This window comes from Triturus cristatus, chromosome 9 (genome assembly GCF_964204655.1).
Source record: "Triturus cristatus chromosome 9, aTriCri1.1, whole genome shotgun sequence".
NCBI lineage: Eukaryota > Metazoa > Chordata > Amphibia > Caudata > Salamandridae > Triturus > Triturus cristatus.
The window spans coordinates 1,163,429,535-1,163,448,819 of NC_140592.1; the positions used below are offsets into that span (position 1 = coordinate 1,163,429,535).

Below are 19,285 nucleotides of genomic sequence, written 5' to 3' on the forward strand. Positions count from 1 at the left end.
TTCTCCACCCTCCTACACTGACTTTTGATTCGGCAGACTGTGTACTGGGATGACTCTGAAATTGGCCTTCGTTTTTTCAAAACAACGACTAAACTTGGAACTTTTTCCTATGATTAATTTTTTTTTTCCAAATTTGAATTTTTCTTTTTTGGCACAGTAATCTGCTTCTAGTAGAACTATTCACAGAGAACAGAATTCTTTGATACACTTTCAGAGACAATATGTCACCTTGTCAAACACAATTGATTTATGTAACTTGACATGAAATGGTTTCAGCTTTTTTTCTTCTGTATTTACGAGCCATTTTATAATGTATATATGAATGTTCATTCATTTAGCATTCATTGTTAATATATGCTTAGATTGAAACATTGCTTTGATATGTACAGCACCAGGGCATTTTATGCATGGCAACAGTTTCTAAGCATTTTTACAAATGTATTTTTAGACATGTTCTTAGCCATCCATATGTAGCTGTGCTTTAGATATGTTTAGCATGTTTAGGATTTAGTAATGTCGTTCATAAGAAAGTGGAGGGGGTGTTGTGTGTCGATTTAGATACCGTATAGAGGTTTCCCGATTTATGTCCTTATATAGGCACAATTCGCATTGCCCATATTTAGGCATAGAAATCCTACCCTTATTTAGGCATTATCCATGCTAACCAAATACAGGCATGGCCACCTACATCCATTCATCTACGTTACAACGAGTTCTTGGAAAACCAGACTATTAAGACTTTAGGACTTCCCCTTGCTCGGATATTGATTTCTCCAAGAACTCATTTATTATGCATGAACATCTATTCCTTAGGGGTTCATTCAAGACGTTCTTCTTGTTTATTCGAGAAGTTTCTAGTGACATCTGAGTTAGCTGGCATACACAAGTAATTAAGTTTAATGTACTCGATAGCGACATACTGACCTCAGTCCTATGTCAAAACTATAGTGTATATTATTCCAATGTGCAGGGCCTATCAGGAATATAGGAACTACACTACAGTCCTGGGTGCAGAACCTGCCCTGCTGCGCAGCAGCAGATCCTCCCAGAGGGGCAGCTTGAACAGGACATATACTCATGCCCATGACCAGACCCTTTGTGCCCCAATCTGGAGCCACGCTTATGACTTAGGCCTGGTAGGTCCTGATCTCCTTGAGAACTTGGGGCTTGAATGGTATAAGTGGAAAGGAATAAAGAAGTTCTGAGTTCCACTAACGGCGGAACGCGTCTTCAAGTGAGAGACACCTGGAGAACTCCAAAACACAGAAGCGCTGAAATGACGAGCAAATCAAGCCATCAGCCGCAGAAGAGACCCTACGCCACCTCCAGGTGTAACTGCCAATCGTGATCTGCTAGCTGCCAATGGCTAAGCTCTTCTGCGCTGGCATTTCTTCAAATGGCAGAATCTTTATTCTGCCAGGTGGTTCACCACCAGGAAAATTCCCTGGTGGTCCAAACATTTGCAGAGGTGCAGGGCCTCCAGGACAGGGTCTGTGACACCACCCTGTTTTGTGCAACACCACATGGAGGAGCCGTTGTCTATGAGCACCTGTACCAGCCTCCTTTTGATGGATGGAAGGATGGAAGGCTTTCAACGTCAAGTGAATGGCTCTCAGCACCAGAAGGTTAATATGGAGGCAGGTCTCTGCCAGAGGCCTCTGAAATTCACCTCTCATAGTTGGCTGCCCAAACTCATTAGGGACGCATTGATCACCACTGTCATCTCTGAGTGGGTTAGTAATCGGTTCTGCCGTTGACCCACCAGCGATCCAATAACCTCCACTGCAAATCTTTCGCAGTCTCCTCTGAGATGTGGACATGGTAGGAGAGTTATGTGGAAATAGGCGTCTCACAGGTCCAACACCACCATCCAGTCTGCAGGGTCGAGGGCACACAAGACCTGAGCCAGCATGAGCATCTAGAATTTTTCCTTAGAAAGGAAGGCATTGAGAGGGCGTAGGTCTAAAATAGGACAAAGGGCTCTTTCCCCAGTTTGAAGACTAAAGAACAAATAAGAAGTTGGATGTGTAAATAATTTTGTGACTAATCCATCTTATTGTTAATCAAATTTCCAGAATATATATGTCACCTAAGTGTGGTCAAAGAAGTTTAATCACATTTGCAGATTGGTGTACCTATCTACTGCACCCAAAGCTGTCAACAACAACCAAGTGCTTTCTGATCACACTACTTATGCCAGTACATCATAGAGGAAGTCAACGTTGAACTAAATGTGACCTAACACCGATCTGTATGTCATACGTCCTCTGTATAGCGCTCTCCAGCCATTTCCACAAGATATGATATCGAGGGGAACAATACAGGCAGGCATTGCTGATGCAACCCATATCAGTATTGCATGTTTTTTTATGCGCTAAACTTGCAGTGTTGGACCCATTCAACAGTGTAAGCTAGCTTAGGGAATAAAAAATAGGCTACAGTCCTAGGATTGACATAAAAAAGCCAGATTGCAGAGAGGCCACACGATATTCTGTGCTGTCTGCCTGCCTAGATCTCTATACATTGGCACGCTACAACCAGCCCTATTGGCTTTGCAAAAGCTTGTTTCTATGGTGCACATTTTTGTATCCCAGGCTTGTGGCCTCAAATACAGCAAGGCAACCACCTACATTAAAAAAAATAATGTTAAATTTGCAAGAAATTCAAGGTTTGCTCCAGTCAGCATTGCTTTGGTCTTTTTTTTTTTTTACAATAAAGTACTACATTAAAAAAAATGCTAGTATACAGATCACCAAAGTAAAATAAAGGCATACCTGTTTTTGTAGGTCAGTCGAACTATTTTCGTACCTTCATATTTTCCAGGGTGCAATTCTTTTAGGGCCTGTTCCCATTTTGAAATGACATCACAGACCTACAGTAAAAACCAGACAATTCAATGGACATGTGAACTCCAAAATGATGTGATGAATTGTGCGGGAGACCTAGAAAGTGAAATATAGTTACATAAAAGCAAGTAGGGGGTTAATACTACAGAACTGTAGTAAAATGATGGTTACACAGAAGATGGCAAAGCTAGTCGAAAACATATTTCAAGGTGGAAGTTCCCTGCAAATCAGTCTACGCCTTTAGGAATGTGCAGGGGATGTACGCTTGTGAGGCTATGCCTGGAATAGGGGACTCGCCAGATTGCGATGCCTTAGCAATGCACAAGAGGTCAGGGATTGGCCTCAAGTTGAACAATATAGTAGGATCTTCACTCTGTGTTGTCGAATTTGGGTGACTTTTGAAGGTTTCATTTTGAAGATGATTTACCAGTGGACAAAGAGTCACCGAATGATGGGGGCCACCAAGAGGAGGACACGAAGGAAACCTTAGAACTACAGAGGTTTGTATGGGAAAGAATTATTTTAAGACAGATATGATGTTTGCTGTGTCTTGAGGTTTGACTGGGCTTAAGTTCAGTAAACATGTTGTCCACATTGGTGCAGGTGTGATGTTGGCCTTGCTGGAATCGATCTTGTTTGCAAACTAAAGACCATGGTTGTAGCTGTGAGTATGTAATTGAGCTGGTGCAGGCAGTATATCAGCAGAAGCTAACAGGGGCTTCCAGAGTATCTGAAGGGCTTTACTTTGAGTCTGATGGTGTCTTGAAGGTGATTTAGGAATGATTGAGTCCCAGACTTCTTTCTAGTTACGTCAAGCTGCAGTGGTACAGATAACTTTAGGCCAGAGAGATTAAATTCACACAGTCTAGAGTAGAGGAATGGCATGTAATCTAGTCTGTAGTTTGTTCATGTTTCCATGTGTGAACATTTGGAAGTATGCTTGGCAGTTATTTTATAGAAAACGTCCTGAAGGAAAAACCATTAGTGAAATCAAGCTGGCCTGAGACACTTGTTAAAAGTTTTTAGTGCTGCCTGAATCAATCATTAGTGCATAAAGTGCTGGTGATGATTACACAGAGTGGACTGTAGCAGATCCTACACACTGCAGATTACCTTCACGTCCCCCTGCAGGCAGTGCTCCAGGTCTTTGCCAGAAGGATCGTCAGTGAAAAGCGAAAACCCAGAGTGAGAAGGCTTCCTCATGCCGGTCTCTTGGTTCAGCACTTGGAGGAACTCATCCACAGTGGTCGAGCCATCAAACCCCACAACCTAGGAGAAGTGAGAGAGATCAGACACACTGAACAACAGCAAACAGGCACAGGATCACAGTACATCACTCTCCTAGGCCATGTGGGTTTAATGCCTGAGTCAGTAGCCAGATGTTTGCTTCCTGGTTGAGGCTCTAGGATCTGTCATGCAATACCTTAATCATGTGAGGAAATTGTCCGCTTCATATTCCTTTAAGCCGCAACACTTTCTCTTCTCACTTTAATTATATCCTCCTATACAATGACCTTTAAACTGTTCAACGTGGTTTTTCACTTAGGCTTTATGAAGGCCCAACACATGCACGCCTGCCCTCACCTTTTGAACTTTCCACCCCATTTGAGGCCTTCTCACTGGTGTGAATTCACCACAAATAATTTTACTCATGTCCGCAATTGTATTCGTAATTCATGTTGAATATGTTCATTTAATTCACAAATGCGACCTTTTGGAAGTATGTTTAGGGTTCCCACATGGTAACAATTTTTTCCCCAATTATTTCAATCCTTGGCGCATCTCCCCGCTACCGGGCTTATACCCGTCACACCTGTTGATTTTGTGGGGTGTGGCTCACTAAGTATTCATACTCCTAATGATATGAGCTCCACTTTGTATTGTTTCCAGCCCTGAAGATATCAAGGGTTTACACCCTATTGACGAAACACGTGTTGGCTGGACCTTGTGTTGTCATTTGCATTAAGACAAAGAGAATACTTCAAGAGACCCTACTTGCCTCCATCCTTTCACCTACGAAATTTAAACTTTCATACTACTCGCATGCGTATGCATTGGAACTGACATCTGTATATACTATACCAAAGTGAGGTATAGTGTGCACAGAGTCCAGTGGAACCCCAAAGGTAGGCAGAGGTAAAGTTAGGTAGCACCTTACTCTCTATTTGTGGTAGTGCGGTTGAGCAGTGGGGCAGTATCAGAGGACAGTGTTAAGCATTGGTTGTACACACACAGTCAGCAAATGAATTCACACTCTCAAAGACTGAACTTCAGACCAATTGTTTTTGTAAATAAATATTATTTTAGTTATTTTATTTATTAGAACCAAGCACACCTGGCACAGATAAGCAATAAATACTTTACAGTAGTAATTCAATTGTAATTGTATATGCACTTTGTTTTGACTTACAGGATGGTTGCAGAGAAATGCAATACTTTGTAAATACATTACATAGACGTGAATGGGCTTTTCAGTAAAATACCAGATAAGTTACTTTTTAGATTACTTTTTTTACTGAGAGTAGTATACCTGGATACTACTCTGGGACATTTCCTGTAAACAGGTAAGTAAGTTCATTTTGGTTAAATAGTACAATTTTAAAGAATTTCTTTAGGTTTTCAAACTCCACACTTAGAAACTTTTCCAAGTTAAACAGTCAATGTTATCCTATGGAGGAAAATAGTGTTATCGGTTTTCGGTTAAGTATTCAGTAGTGGAAGTTGAGGTTCTGGGGGTAGACTCAGGGGTCCCCCAGGGTCAAGAATGCACTCTTGTTACACCCTCAGGAGCACTAGGGCGGCCGGGTGCAGAGTGCTGAGGCCCAATGTTATCCAATGGGGGACAAGGGGCCTCTGGTTGGTGGCTGCTGACGAGCAGGCCACAAGGTTGTGGGAGCCAAGCTCCTGGTGTTAGGCCCAGGGCAAAAGGGGATCCTGTTTAGCGCAAAAAGTGCAGCGGCAGCTGGGTGTAGAGTGCTGTTTTGGCATTGGGTGCCCTATTGTTTTCAATGGGGATTTTCGGTTTTGGTTTTCAGCTGCGGGCTCGGACCAGGAAGACTTCCGGGAGGAGCTAACAGCTGGGCAGGTGTGTTGGAGGGCTTGGGGAAGTAGGTGCACATCGGGTTTTCTTCTCCAGGGCGCAAAGCGGATGGATGCAGGGGTGTCTTTTTAGGTCGGATTTCACCTTACCGGGACACTTGCGGTTGGGGGAGGGGGTCTCCGTGTAGAGGCTGCAGGCGACGTTGGGGAGTCCTGAAGGGGTCAACCCATAGTGGACTGAGACTCTGGAGTGATGGGGGACCTCGCTGGGACCGGTGTTGTGAGAAAGTGGCTCTGTATATACTGTTCCCTAATAGGTACAGGGTGTACAGAGTCCACAGTCCCCCAGAGGCTGATAGAGGTCAAAGTTAGGTATGACCTTACTCTCAAAAGTGGTAGCTTGGTCGAGCAGTAAGGCAGTACCAGAGGACAGTGTAAAGCATTTATTGTACACACTCAGTCAGCAAATGGTTTCACACACTCAATAACTGAACTCTAGGCCAATGATTTGTATATATAAAATATATGCTTGTTTTATTTTTAGAACCACAAAGGGGGTAAAAATATACTTTCTCAGAATGAGAGGTTGAATATAAATACTTTTGTTTCAAGCAATAAATTTGTGTAAACAGTCACAGTTGGTTGCAATAAACAATCCTATTTCCTAAACATAACAATGCATTGAGCTCAATGGTAAATTCAGGTTATTTGTAATAAATTACTTTTCAGATTACTTTTGGAATTCCAGGTCTGGATCCTAGAACCAGCCTGGGGTCAGTATTCAGAATCAAGTGATGAAAGTCGACTTAATAACTGTAATGATTTTTAAATAATATTTAGCTATTTCAAAAGTTAGCACTTAGAAAATATTTCACAGAAAACATTCAATGGATCTCTATGGCAAGAAATTCAAATTGCAGGTAGAGTACTTTATCGTTACTTTAGTAATCCAGGACTGGGTGCCTAGACCCAGGACTGGGGTCCTTATCAAAACCAGGTAAGTAATTTCGTTTGCAGAAATGGTACGATTTTAAAAGAATATTTCAAATTTGCAAAAGTAGACACTTAGAAGAAATTTCACAGAAAAGCAGACAATGGTTTCCTATGGGAGAAAAATGAGTTAGAAGTAAGTATAGTTGTGAACACTTTTCAGAGTCAGGGCTGGGCACCAAGATCCAGCACTGGGAGCTCACCTAGGAGCAGGTGAGTAAATTCGTTTTTGTCACTTGGCTGATTTTTGGTGAATTTTTGCAGTTTTGAAAAGTTCACACAGAAGATTTTTGAAGAAAAAGCCAGTCAATGTTACCCTATGAGGAAAATGAAGTTAGCGGTTTAAGGGTAAGTACTCGACTGGTAGTGTTGAAATTCCGGGCATGGACTCAGGGGTCCCCCAGTGTCAGGTAGGTACAGTTGGTTCACCCTCAGCGGTTTCAGGACGGCCGGGTGCAGAGAGAGTTGGGCCCAATGTTATCCTATGAGGGATAGGGGGGCCTTGGTTGGTGGCTGCTGTCTGGCAAGCCACGCGGCTGTGGGAGCTGGGCTCCTGGTCACTTACTCAGGGCAAGTGGGGAAGTAGGTTAGTGTAGAGAGGGCACTGCCAGGGCCACTCGGGCGGCTGGGTGCAGGGTGCTTTTGAGCCTTAGGGCGCTCAATGGAAATCAATGGGAATGTTCCGGTTTGGAAAGAGGCTGCAGGCTCGGGGACGAGGATGTTTCAGGTGCCACCACCACTTCGAGAGGTAAGTTGGGTAGTTGTAGGTTAGGTGGGTACCCCGGGATTGGGCACAGGGGGTCGCAGGGCGCCGGGTGCAGGGGTGCCTTTTGACGTCGGGAATCTTACCCTCTGGTTGATCGCGGCTGGGGTGGCACTTGGTTCTGAGGCTGCAGGCTTCTTCCGGGATGTCGAGGGGGGTCCTTGGGTGCCGGACTCTGGGTCACAGTCGCCGTGGGGTCGTCCTCTGGGTCTTTGTCCACTCCGGCACTGGCCAGGCTTGGCTGGTGCAGAGTGTGTTGGGTCCGCGGTCCCGGGCTGGTGCCAGGGATAGCAAGTAGGTTTCTTGAGTAGAGCCTCTACTCGTGGGTGTCCCAGGGGCTTAGAGCTAAAAGGTAGCCAGGTCCTCCGGGGTTGGTGAGGTTGCTGGCCACGTGGGATGCCGCGCTGGTGCAGGTTCGAGAGTCGACAGGCCGGTAGGGCTGGGGCCAAAGCAGTTGGTGTCTTCTTCTCTTTTTAGCAGCTGCAGGGCAGGTCTTTGTTCTTCTTGCTCTTCTTGTCGTTTTTCTATCTGGAATCTGAGGAAGGAAGGTTCAGGGGGCCCCTAAATACTAGATTTAGGGGCGTTACAGGTAGGTGAAGGCCAGGGACCAATGGGTCCTTGTCCTGGGGTGGGTACACCCCCTATCCTGCCTCTCTCCTGTGGGAGGGGGGCAGTAGCCTAATCCTGATAGGGTAGGGCCTCCCATCTTCAAGATGGCGAGAGCCCGGAGATGTGCTTCACCTCGCCTCCCCCACCTGAGGGGTGGGGTGGGCAGGCTGGCACATCCCCTGTCCCTGTATGGGGTTTCCGGCCAAGCTTCCCGCCAGAGTGGGGGGTTGCAGTGGCCTGGGGAAACTCCAACTGGCGGCAGGCCTTTGAAGCTTCCCTTTGCTCATCCTGGGGGAGGAGATTTCTCACCTCACCCAGGATGTGCATTGTTGCAGGCCCGGGAGAGCAGGGGCTCTCCCACCCAGGGGTCCAGCAACGTGTCTGCTGTGTGGCAGCCTGGGCAGCCTCAGAGCAGACGTGGATTGCAAGTTAGCTGTAAGGGGGCATCTTCTAAGATGCCCTCTGGGGTGCTTAGTACATTAAATCCTACACTGGCATCAGTGTGGGTTCAATGTGCTGAGAAGTTTGATACCAAACTTCCCAGGCTTCAGTGTTGCCAATATGGTGCTGTGGAGCTCGTGTTTGACAAGCTCTCAGCACCATGTATTCTTAAATGACAGCACTGCACTTACAGTGCCCAGGAATGGACCCGGGTACTGTAGGGGCACAGGGCTCCTGCTCCTGTGCCCACACCATAGGCGTAATGCACCCAGCTAGAGGGGTGGCTGACATATGCCTTGGCAGTGTAGGTGATGGGCATGGTATACAGTGATGTGTGCCATGTCAACTCTTTGTTTTGTCCTGCACCCAGACACTCAGCCTGCAAGGGCAGTGTGTGTGTGTAAGGGTACAGGGCCTCTGAGGGTGGCACAATGAGTGCTGCAGCCCTTAGAGGCCTTCCCTGGTCACAAGGCCCTGGGTACCTAGGGTACCATTTACTAGGGGCTGACATGTGGCTAGGGTTTGCCAATTTGGAGTTTGTGTGGTTTAAGGAAGGAACATAGGCCCTGGGCACCTGATTGGCAGGAACCCAGGGTACACTCAATCGAAGTACATTCAGCAATTTAGCAAAAAGTGGGGGCATACCATGCAAGAAAGATGGCACTTTCTCACACAACCCCCCCCCCCCAAACGAAAGGTGATGAGACTAACCTTGTCCTATGGAGTCTTCATTGTCTAAGTGGAAGAACCTGGAAAGTCCATCTGCATTGGCATGGGCAGTCCCTGGTCTGTGTTCCACTTCAAAGTCCATTCCCTGTAGGGAGGTGGACCACCTCAGTAGTTTTGGATTTTCCCCTTTCATCTGCATTAGCCATCTGAGAGGTCTGTGGTCAGTTTGAACTAGGAAGTGAGTGCCAAACAAGTATGGCCTCAGCTTCTTCAGGGACCAAACCACAGCAAAGGCCTCCCTCTCAATGGCACTCCAACGCTGCTCTCTAGGGAGTAGTCTTCTGCTTATAAAAGCAACAGGTTGGTCTTGGCCTTCATCATTGGTCTGGGATAGGACCGCTCCTATCCCTAGCTCAGAGGCATCAGTCTGCACTATGAACTGCTTGGCATAATCTGGAGCTTTTAGAATTGGTGCTGAGCACATTGCTTCTTTTAGGGTGTCAAAAGCCTTTTGACAACTAACTGTCCAGTTAACTTTCTTGGGCATTTTCTTGGAGGTGAGTTCTGTGAGGGGGGTCACAATGGACCCATACCCCTTCACAAACCTCCTGTAGTACCCAGTCAAGCCAAGGAATGCCCTCACTTGGGTCTGGGTTGTTGGAGCTATCCAGTCCATGATGGCCTGGATTTTGGGTTGTAAGGGCTGTACCTGGCCTCCACCTACAAGGTGGCTCAAGTACACCACAGTGCCCTGCCCTATCTGGCATTTGGATGCCTTGATAGTGAGACCTGCACTCTGCAGAGCCTCTAAAACCTTCCCAAGGTGGATCAGGTGATCCTGCCAGGTGGAGCTAAAGACAGCAATATCATCAAGATAAGCTGCACTAAAGGACTCCAACCCAGCCAGGACATGGTTCACCAACCTCTGGAAGGTGGCAGGGGCATTCTTTAACCCAAAGGGCATCACAGTAAACTGATAATGCCCATCAGGGGTGGAGAATGCTGTCTTTTCTTTTGCTCCTGGGGCCATGCCAATCTGCCAGTACCCTGCAGTTAAGTCAAAGGTACTGAGAAATTTGGCAGCCCCCAATTTGTCTATCAGTTCATCTGCTCTTGGGATAGGGTGAGCATCTGTCTTGGTGACAGAGTTGAGCCCTCTATAGTCCACACAGAACCTCATCTCTCTCTTTTCACCCTGTTGATGAGGTTTGGGGACCAGAACCACTGGGCTAGCCCAGGGGCTCTCTGAAGGCTCAATGACCCCTAACTCCAGCATCTTGCTGACCTCAGCTTTGATGCTTTCCTTGACTTGATCTGACTGTCGATAGATTTTGTTCTTGACAGGTGCACTGTCACCAGTGTCCACATCATGGGTACACCAGCTTGTCAGACCAGGGGTCAGGGAAAAGAGGCTAGCATATTGTTGCAAGACTTGCTTGCAGTCAGTCTGCTGTTGGGCAGAGAGGGTGTCTGAGAAAATCACACCATCTACTGACCCATCTTTTGGGCTGTAGGATAGGAGGTCAGGGAGTGGCTCACTCTCTGCTTCCTGTTCTTCATCAGTCACCATCAGCATGGTGATGTCAGCCCTATCATTGTAGAGTTTAAGGCGGTTCACATGGATGACCCTTTTGGGTGTCCTGCTAGTGCCCAGGTCAACTAGATAGGTGACCTCACTCTTTCTCTCTAGGATAGGGTAAGGGCCACTCCATTTGTCTTGGAGAGCCCTTGGTGCCACTGGCTCCAAAACCCACACCTGTTGCCCTGGTTGAAATTCAACCAGTGCAGCTTTTTGGTCATACCAGTGCTTCTGGAGCTCCTGGCTGGCCTCAAGGTTCTTGGATGCCTTTTCCATATACTCAGCCATTCTGGACCTTAGGCCAAGCACATAGTCCACTATGTCTTGTTTGGGTTCCTGAAGAGGCCTCTCCCAGCCCTCTTTTACAAGACATAGTGGTCCCCTTACAGGATGACCAAACAGAAGTTCAAAGGGTGAGAAACCTACTCCCTTCTGTGGCACTTCCCTGTAAGCGAAAAGCAAGCATGGTAACAGGACATCCCACCTCCTTTTGAGTTTCTCAGGGAGTCCCATGATCATACCTTTCAATGTCTTGTTGAACCTCTCAACAAGGCCATTGGTTTGTGGGTGGTAGGGTGTAGTAAACTTGTACTGCACTCCACACTCTTTCCACATGTGTGTTAGGTAAGCAGACATGAAGTTGGAACCTCTGTCTGAAACCACCTCCTTAGGAAAACCCACCCTGGTGAAGACACCCAGGAGGGCCTTGGCTACTGCAGGAGCTGTAGTAGTCCTAAGTGGAATTGCTTCAGGGTACCTAGTAGCATGATCCACTACTACTAGAATGAATTTGTTCCCTGAGGCTGTGGGAGGTTCAAGTGGACCCACAATGTCCACACCTACCCTTTCAAAGGGGACCCCCACCACTGGTAGTGGAATGAGGGGGGCCTTTGGGTGGCCACCTGTCTTGCCACTGGCCTGACAGGTAACACAGGAGCTGACAAACTCCTTCACCTTTTGGTGCATCTGGGGCCAGTAAAAGTGACTCACTAACCTTTCCCAAGTTTTGGATTGCCCCAGATGTCCAGCTAGGGGGATGTCATGAGCCAAAGTTAGGAGGAACTCCCTGTACTTCTGTGGCACTACCACCCTCCTGGTGGCCCCAGGAGTGGGGTCTCTTGCCTCAGCATACAGTAATCCCTCTTCCCAATAAGCTCTGTGGGTACCACTGACATCTCCCCTGGCTTCTGAAGCAGCTTGTTGTCTCAGGCTTTCAAGAGTGGGACAGTCTCGCTGGCCCTGGCACAGCTCTTCCCTAGAGGGTCCCCCTGGGCCCAAGAGTTCAACCTGGTAAGGGTCAAGCTCCATGGACTCAGTTCCCTCAGGGGTATCTACATCCTCTCCAGGGGGAGAGGGGTTCTGAGTGTTTGGCTGTACAGAAGCTGGTCCCCCAGTCTCCTTGCCCTTCCTCTTGGTTGGTTGGGCCATTATTCCAGGCTCCAAACCTACTTTTTCACCCTTCCTCTTGCTCTGTGCTCTGGTTTGCACACACACCAATTCAGGGATGCCCAGCATGGCTGCATGGGCCTTTAACTCAACTTCAGCCCAGGCTGAGGTTTCCAGATCATTTCCAAGCAGGCATGCAGCTGGCAACTTTGGAGAGACCACTACCTGTTTCAGGCCAGTAACCCCCCCCCCCAGCCTAATGTTACCATGGCCATGGGATGACTAGTGGTGACACTGTCAGCGTTGGTGACTGGGTAAGACTTCCCAATCAAGTATTGCTCAGGGGAAACCAGTGTGTCTTTCACCATAGTGACACTGGCACCTGTATCCCTCAGAGCTTCTACCCTAGTTCCATTTACCCAGGGGTACTGTAAGTATTTCTTTAAGTTGGGGGGCCACACAGCCACAGTGGCAAACTCCACTTCTCCCAAGGAGACTAAACTTGCTTCAGTGTGTTCCCAGATTTGCTCAGGGTACACCTCTGATCCCATTTGTATACTTGCTGCCCCAGGAGTGGCTGTACTGGGTGCCTTAGGGGCTTTGTTTTGGGGGCAAGATACAGTTAGGTGTCCCTGCTTCTTACAGGTATTACACCAGGCCTTTAAGGGATCAAAGTTCTTCCCCCTATATGGTTGGGGCACATAGGGAGTAGTTTGGGTCCCACCCACCTGAACAGGTTTTTGGGGCCCTTTGGAAGACTCAGACTTTTTATCTTGGGGATTCTCACCGCCTTTCCCCTGGGGAGGTTTTGTGACCACCTTCTTTTGGTCACCCCCAGTGGTTGTCTTGGTCACCCTAGTCTTGACCCAGTGGTCTGCCTTCTTTCCCAATTCTTGGGGAGAAATTAGACCTAGGTCTACCAAATGCTGATGCAACTTTTCATTTGTGCAGTTACTCAAAATATGTTCCTTCATGAATAAATTGTACAATCCAGTAAAATCCTGCACACCATGTCCAGCTAACCAACCATCCAGTGTATTCACTGAGAAATCTACAAAATCAATCCAGGACTGGGTCTGGGTTTTGTGAGCCCCCCTGAATCTAATTCTATACTCCTCAGTGGTGAATCCAAATCCCTCAATCAGAGCTTTCTTCATGAGGTCATAGGATCCTGCTTCTGGCCCAGAGAGAGTCAGAAGCCTGTCCCTGCAGTTACCAGAGAACAGTTCCCACAGGAGTGCCCCCCAGAGAGGTTTCTTTACTTTCCTGATATCACAAGCCCTCTCAAAGGCTGTGAACCATTTGGTGATATCATCACCTTCCTCAAATTTAGGGACAATCCCTTTGGGGATTTTAAGGTCAGAAGTTTCCTCCCTATCCTTGTTTTTATTATTGCTGCCACCATTGATGGGTGCTAAACCCATCTCTCTCCTTTCCTTTTCTAGAGCCAGGAGCCTGGACTCTAGATCTATTCTTTTGGCCAGCCTCACAAGGCTGTCCTCTTCACTGGGGGGTCCCCCAGTGTTGTCTCTGGGACCAGAGCCACCTGTGTGGTCTCTAGGTGCCCAGATGCTATGTCTTGAGTTGGAGGGTATGGGTGCCATCTCCTCCCTAGGGAATAGTATGGGGAGGTTGCCGTCCTCCTCCCCTGATTCCCTTTCCCCATCTGACTGGCCATCACCATGTTCAGATGGGTGGTCTTTAGCATACTCAGCCAGGAGCTCCTGGAGCCCTTGTTTGGTTGGATGCTGAACCATTTGTAAATTTTTGAGTTTACATAAGGACCTCAATTCCTTGAAAGACAAGTGTAAGTAAGGTGTGAGGTCGAGCTCCTCCACCAGGTCCATGTTATTATTATCACTAATAGCTGAGTTTGTTTGAGACATTCTAACCTGACAGTTCTTTTTTTTTTTTTTTTTTTAAAAACCTTTATTTGTGCATAGTAAAAAGAACAAATACGGGCCTACAACCATCAGGCCGGCCACAATACGGTTGAGCACAGAGACAAACAATACATCCCCTGTGCGTCAAGGTCAAGATTAGCAACGATTCAGGATTCATACACTGGAGGGAGCCTTGACACCGGGGGAAGGAGAAGTGAAGGTTAATTTTAAGGTTTTCAAAAAAAATTTTATCGGGAAAAAAGTCAGTAAAGGATAGAAACAAGGAGATTCGAGTCCGCAAGTCGGCTTCGTACACTGGAGAGCAGCAGCATCATTAAAACAGCCATAGAAAATATCATACAGTAAGGCGATGCAATTAGATAACAGGATCATCACAGTAGTAAATACGCACCCCCTAAAAGCCGCCCCCACTCAATCCACCCCACACCCGGACCCCGAATCGAAACAAGTATAGCGCAGAGACATGAAAGAAAGAGGCCCATAGAACTAAAAAAGAAACAGTAAATTACCCCCCCACCCTACACCAATGCGGAGGCTATGGCCTACCCCCCCCCCAGCATAGTGCCTGTCGCCCAATGAACCCGAAATATAGACGAGAGAGAAAGTAGGAATAGAGTAAAGAAACTAAGAGAAGAAAGAAGAAAGGAGGCGGGGAGGAGCCCACGTATCCTCAGGAGCGCCCGACACCACCGGCCAACCAAGCCTCCACACACTGAAACCCCACTACACCCAAAGGCGGTCGTGGGAAGATAGCAGGTAACACCACGGAAATGAAGGCAGACAGATCGCGACGAGTGCGCGCAACATAAGTAGACAAGTCCAGTCCCAGTCCAGCCCGGCCGTGAAGCCATGATGATAGAAAGTAATCTAGCCCTGGCCCGATCGCGGGCGTACGATTAGACCCGCCCCCTCGTGAATGCCCCGCATCCCGAACAGACAAAGACAATATGGCCACTTGGGAGAAGATGGAGAAGTAGAGTCACAAAATGGCCGCCGATCATCTATTGAGGTCCCCTTGCACACCATATAAAATCCAGACCTGGCTTGTAAAGTACATGAGTTCCACATAAAAGGAGTCGTAGGCCACCGTGAACAGTTCCTCGAGGTCGCCAGGTGTAGTTCAGCTGGAAACTCCTGCAGGCACGGTGAGGCAGGCAACAACAAAGCAGGCGGCAATGACCGGGGAAACAAAGTGTCTGCCATTGAGCAGGAGAGCGATTGATCCTGAGCGCCGGGAAAGCCAAATGCAGACACCAGTGTAGCACCGTTATACCCAGTCGTTGCTTCCCCGCAGGAGGACCACAGCACTGGCAGACTCACGTCTTGTTGATCACAAACGGGGCGCTCACGGCCCGCAGCAGACAGTGTAGAGTCGAACCGCTCACTCAGCGTTTGCAAGCCGACACACAATTGCAGACGAAAGTCCCGCAGGGCAGCCAGAACGGAGCCGTATGTCAGCGGAGGCTGCGCCCCCCCAACGGCAGCAATCCGGGTCGGCACTGGGGAGCTGGAGTCTGGTAGAGGGAGGGCGAAGCGGGCAGCGGGCGAGACCGGAGCATCACCCCCCCGCAGCGAGCAGGCAATCAGCGCCATGTTTTACCGTTGAACGGTACCGTGGCCAGGGGGGGGATCGTGACAAGGAGGCAATTCCCAACAGGTCTGCGCCGCAACAGGTGAAAGCCAGCAGTCTCTTCCCCTCCCTCAGGCTCTCTTTGCAGCCGACTAGACCATAGAAGAAGGGGGTCTGCAGCCTTCTACAGCGTGATCCACAGAGCGGGGTAGGAGACCCGCCACACCGGGGCTTACCCTCTGGCTCCAGCCCATCAGATGCAGGGTACAGGAGGTGTCCGGGCGTCTCTCTCCCGGCTCTTCTGGCGACCGTGCGTGGCGTGAGGCGGGATCGGGACCTCGGGCTCAGATTTGCACCAGCGGGTCCGGTGACTGCAACGATTCCAGGGGGTCGGCCGAGGCCACAGTAGAGCAAGGGTCCAGGGCGGAAACAAAGGCACCAAAAACTCCGGCATCCGGGCGGGCTAAGACTTCGGGAAAGCGGCGGCGCGGTCAGCGCGTCGTCGCACGCGTTGCACCTCGAAAATCGGCAAGGATAGGAATCAGGATGATAGTCCGAGGCCAAGGGCCGACGGAGCCGGGCGCTCAAGCGACTGCTCCGGTCGCCATCTTGGCTCCTCCAACCTGACAGTTCTAACCCTCTACCCTGACTATAGTGACTTTTATTTTTCTAAAATTCTAATGGGACTTAAGCAAGGCCCTAGCAAGACTTTTAGTAATTTTGGAAAAACCAATCAGAATTCTAAAGGCAATTTTTAAGAGTTCTGTCGTGTGATCAGATGGTAACCAAGTAGTCCAACAAATGCAAGTTTGTATCCCACCGCTGATCCACCAATGTGAGAAAGTGGCTCTGTATATACTGTTCCCTAATAGGTACAGGGTGTACAGAGTCCACAGTCCCCCAGAGGCTGATAGAGGTCAAAGTTAGGTATGACCTTACTCTCAAAAGTGGTAGCTTGGTCGAGCAGTAAGGCAGTACCAGAGGACAGTGTAAAGCATTTATTGTACACACTCAGTCAGCAAATGGTTTCACACACTCAATAACTGAACTCTAGGCCAATGATTTGTATATATAAAATAAATGCTTGTTTTATTTTTAGAACCACAAAGGGGGTAAAAATATACTTTCTCAGAATGAGAGGTTGAATATAAATACTTTTGTTTCAAGCAATAAATTTGTGTAAACAGTCACAGTTGGTTGCAATAAACAATCCTATTTCCTAAACATAACAATGCATTGAGCTCAATGGTAAATTCAGGTTATTTGTAATAAATTACTTTTCAGATTACTTTTGGAATTCCAGGTCTGGATCCTAGAACCAGCCTGGGGTCAGTATTCAGAATCAAGTGATGAAAGTCGACTTAATAACTGTAATGATTTTTAAATAATATTTAGCTATTTCAAAAGTTAGCACTTAGAAAATATTTCACAGAAAACATTCAATGGATCTCTATGGCAAGAAATTCAAATTGCAGGTAGAGTACTTTATCGTTACTTTAGTAATCCAGGACTGGGTGCCTAGACCCAGGACTGGGGTCCTTATCAAAAGCAGGTAAGTAATTTCGTTTGCAGAAATGGTACGATTTTAAAAGAATATTTCAAATTTGCAAAAGTAGACACTTAGAAGAAATTTCACAGAAAAGCAGACAATGGTTTCCTATGGGAGAAAAATGAGTTAGAAGTAAGTATAGTTGTGAACACTTTTCAGAGTCAGGGCTGGGCACCAAGATCCAGCACTGGGAGCTCACCTAGGAGCAGGTGAGTAAATTCGTTTTTGTCACTTGGCTGATTTTTGGTGAATTTTTGCAGTTTTGAAAAGTTCACACTTAGAAGATTTTTGAAGAAAAAGCCAGTCAATGTTACCCTATGAGGAAAATGAAGTTAGCGGTTTAAGGGTAAGTACTCGACTGGTAGTGTTGAAATTCCGGGCATGGACTCAGGGGTCCCCCAGTGTCAGGTAGGTACAGTTGGTTCACCCTCAGCGGTTTCAGGACGGCCGGGTGCAGAGAGAGTTGGGCCCAATGTTATCCTATGAGGGATAGGGGGGCCTTGGTTGGTGGCTGCTGTCTGGCAAGCCACGCGGCTGTGGGAGCTGGGCTCCTGGTCACTTACTCAGGGCAAGTGGGGAAGTAGGTTAGTGTAGAGAGGGCACTGCCAGGGCCACTCGGGCGGCTGGGTGCAGGGTGCTTTTGAGCCTTAGGGCGCTCAATGGAAATCAATGGGAATGTTCCGGTTTGGAAAGAGGCTGCAGGCTCGGGGACGAGGATGTTTCAGGTGCCACCACCACTTCGAGAGGTAAGTTGGGTAGTTGTAGGTTAGGTGGGTACCCCGGGATTGGGCACAGGGGGTCGCAGGGCGCCGGGTGCAGGGGTGCCTTTTGACGTCGGGAATCTTACCCTCTGGTTGATCGCGGCTGGGGTGGCACTTGGTTCTGAGGCTGCAGGCTTCTTCCGGGATGTCGAGGGGGGTCCTTGGGTGCCGGACTCTGGGTCACAGTCGCCGTGGGGTCGTCCTCTGGGTCTTTGTCCACTCCGGCACTGGCCAGGCTTGGCTGGTGCAGAGTGTGTTGGGTCCGCGGTCCCGGGCTGGTGCCAGGGATAGCAAGTAGGTTTCTTGAGTAGAGCCTCTACTCGTGGGTGTCCCAGGGGCTTAGAGCTAAAAGGTAGCCAGGTCCTCCGGGGTTGGTGAGGTTGCTGGCCACGTGGGATGCCGCGCTGGTGCAGGTTCGAGAGTCGACAGGCCGGTAGGGCTGGGGCCAAAGCAGTTGGTGTCTTCTTCTCTTTTTAGCAGCTGCAGGGCAGGTCTTTGTTCTTCTTGCTCTTCTTGTCGTTTTTCTATCTGGAATCTGAGGAAGGAAGGTTCAGGGGGCCCCTAAATACTAGATTTAGGGGCGTTACAGGTAGGTGAAGGCCAGGGACCAATGGGTCCTTGTCCTGGGGTGGGTACACCCCCTATCCTGCCTCTCTCCTGTGGGAGGGGGGCAGTAGCCTAATCCTGATAGGGTAGGGCCTCCCATCTTCAAGATGGCGAGAGCCCGGAGATGTGCTTCACCTCGCCTCCCCCACCTGAGGGGTGGGGTGGGCAGGCTGGCACATCCCCTGTCCTTGTATGGGGTTTCCGGCCAAGCTTCCCGCCAGAGTGGGGGGTTGCAGTGGCCTGGGGAAACTCCAACTGGCGGCAGGCCTTTGAAGCTTCCCTTTGCTCATCCTGGGGGAGGAGATTTCTCACCTCACCCAGGATGTGCATTGTTGCAGGCCCGGGAGAGCAGGGGCTCTCCCACCCAGGGGTCCAGCAACGTGTCTGCTGTGTGGCAGCCTGGGCAGCCTCAGAGCAGACGTGGATTGCAAGTTAGCTGTAAGGGGGCATCTTCTAAGATGCCCTCTGGGGTGCTTAGTAGATTAAATCCTACACTGGCATCAGTGTGGGTTCAATGTGCTGAGAAGTTTGATACCAAACTTCCCAGGCTTCAGTGTTGCCAATATGGTGCTG

The 19,285-nt window shown here is 48.4% G+C and overlaps 1 protein-coding gene across 1 annotated transcript in view; it reads right to left on the reverse strand.

Moving 5' to 3' along the window:
* PLEKHH1 (pleckstrin homology, MyTH4 and FERM domain containing H1) overlaps nt 1-19,285 on the reverse strand; it is a 380,707-nt gene that overhangs the window by 73,105 nt on the left and 288,317 nt on the right. Inside the window, exons 22-23 of the mRNA XM_085627151.1 lie at nt 3,960-4,115; nt 2,775-2,872 (exon numbers count right to left, since the gene is read on the reverse strand). Of these exons, the coding sequence (XP_085483277.1) occupies nt 2,775-2,872; nt 3,960-4,115 (254 nt within the window). The remainder of the gene's footprint in view (nt 1-2,774; nt 2,873-3,959; nt 4,116-19,285) is intronic.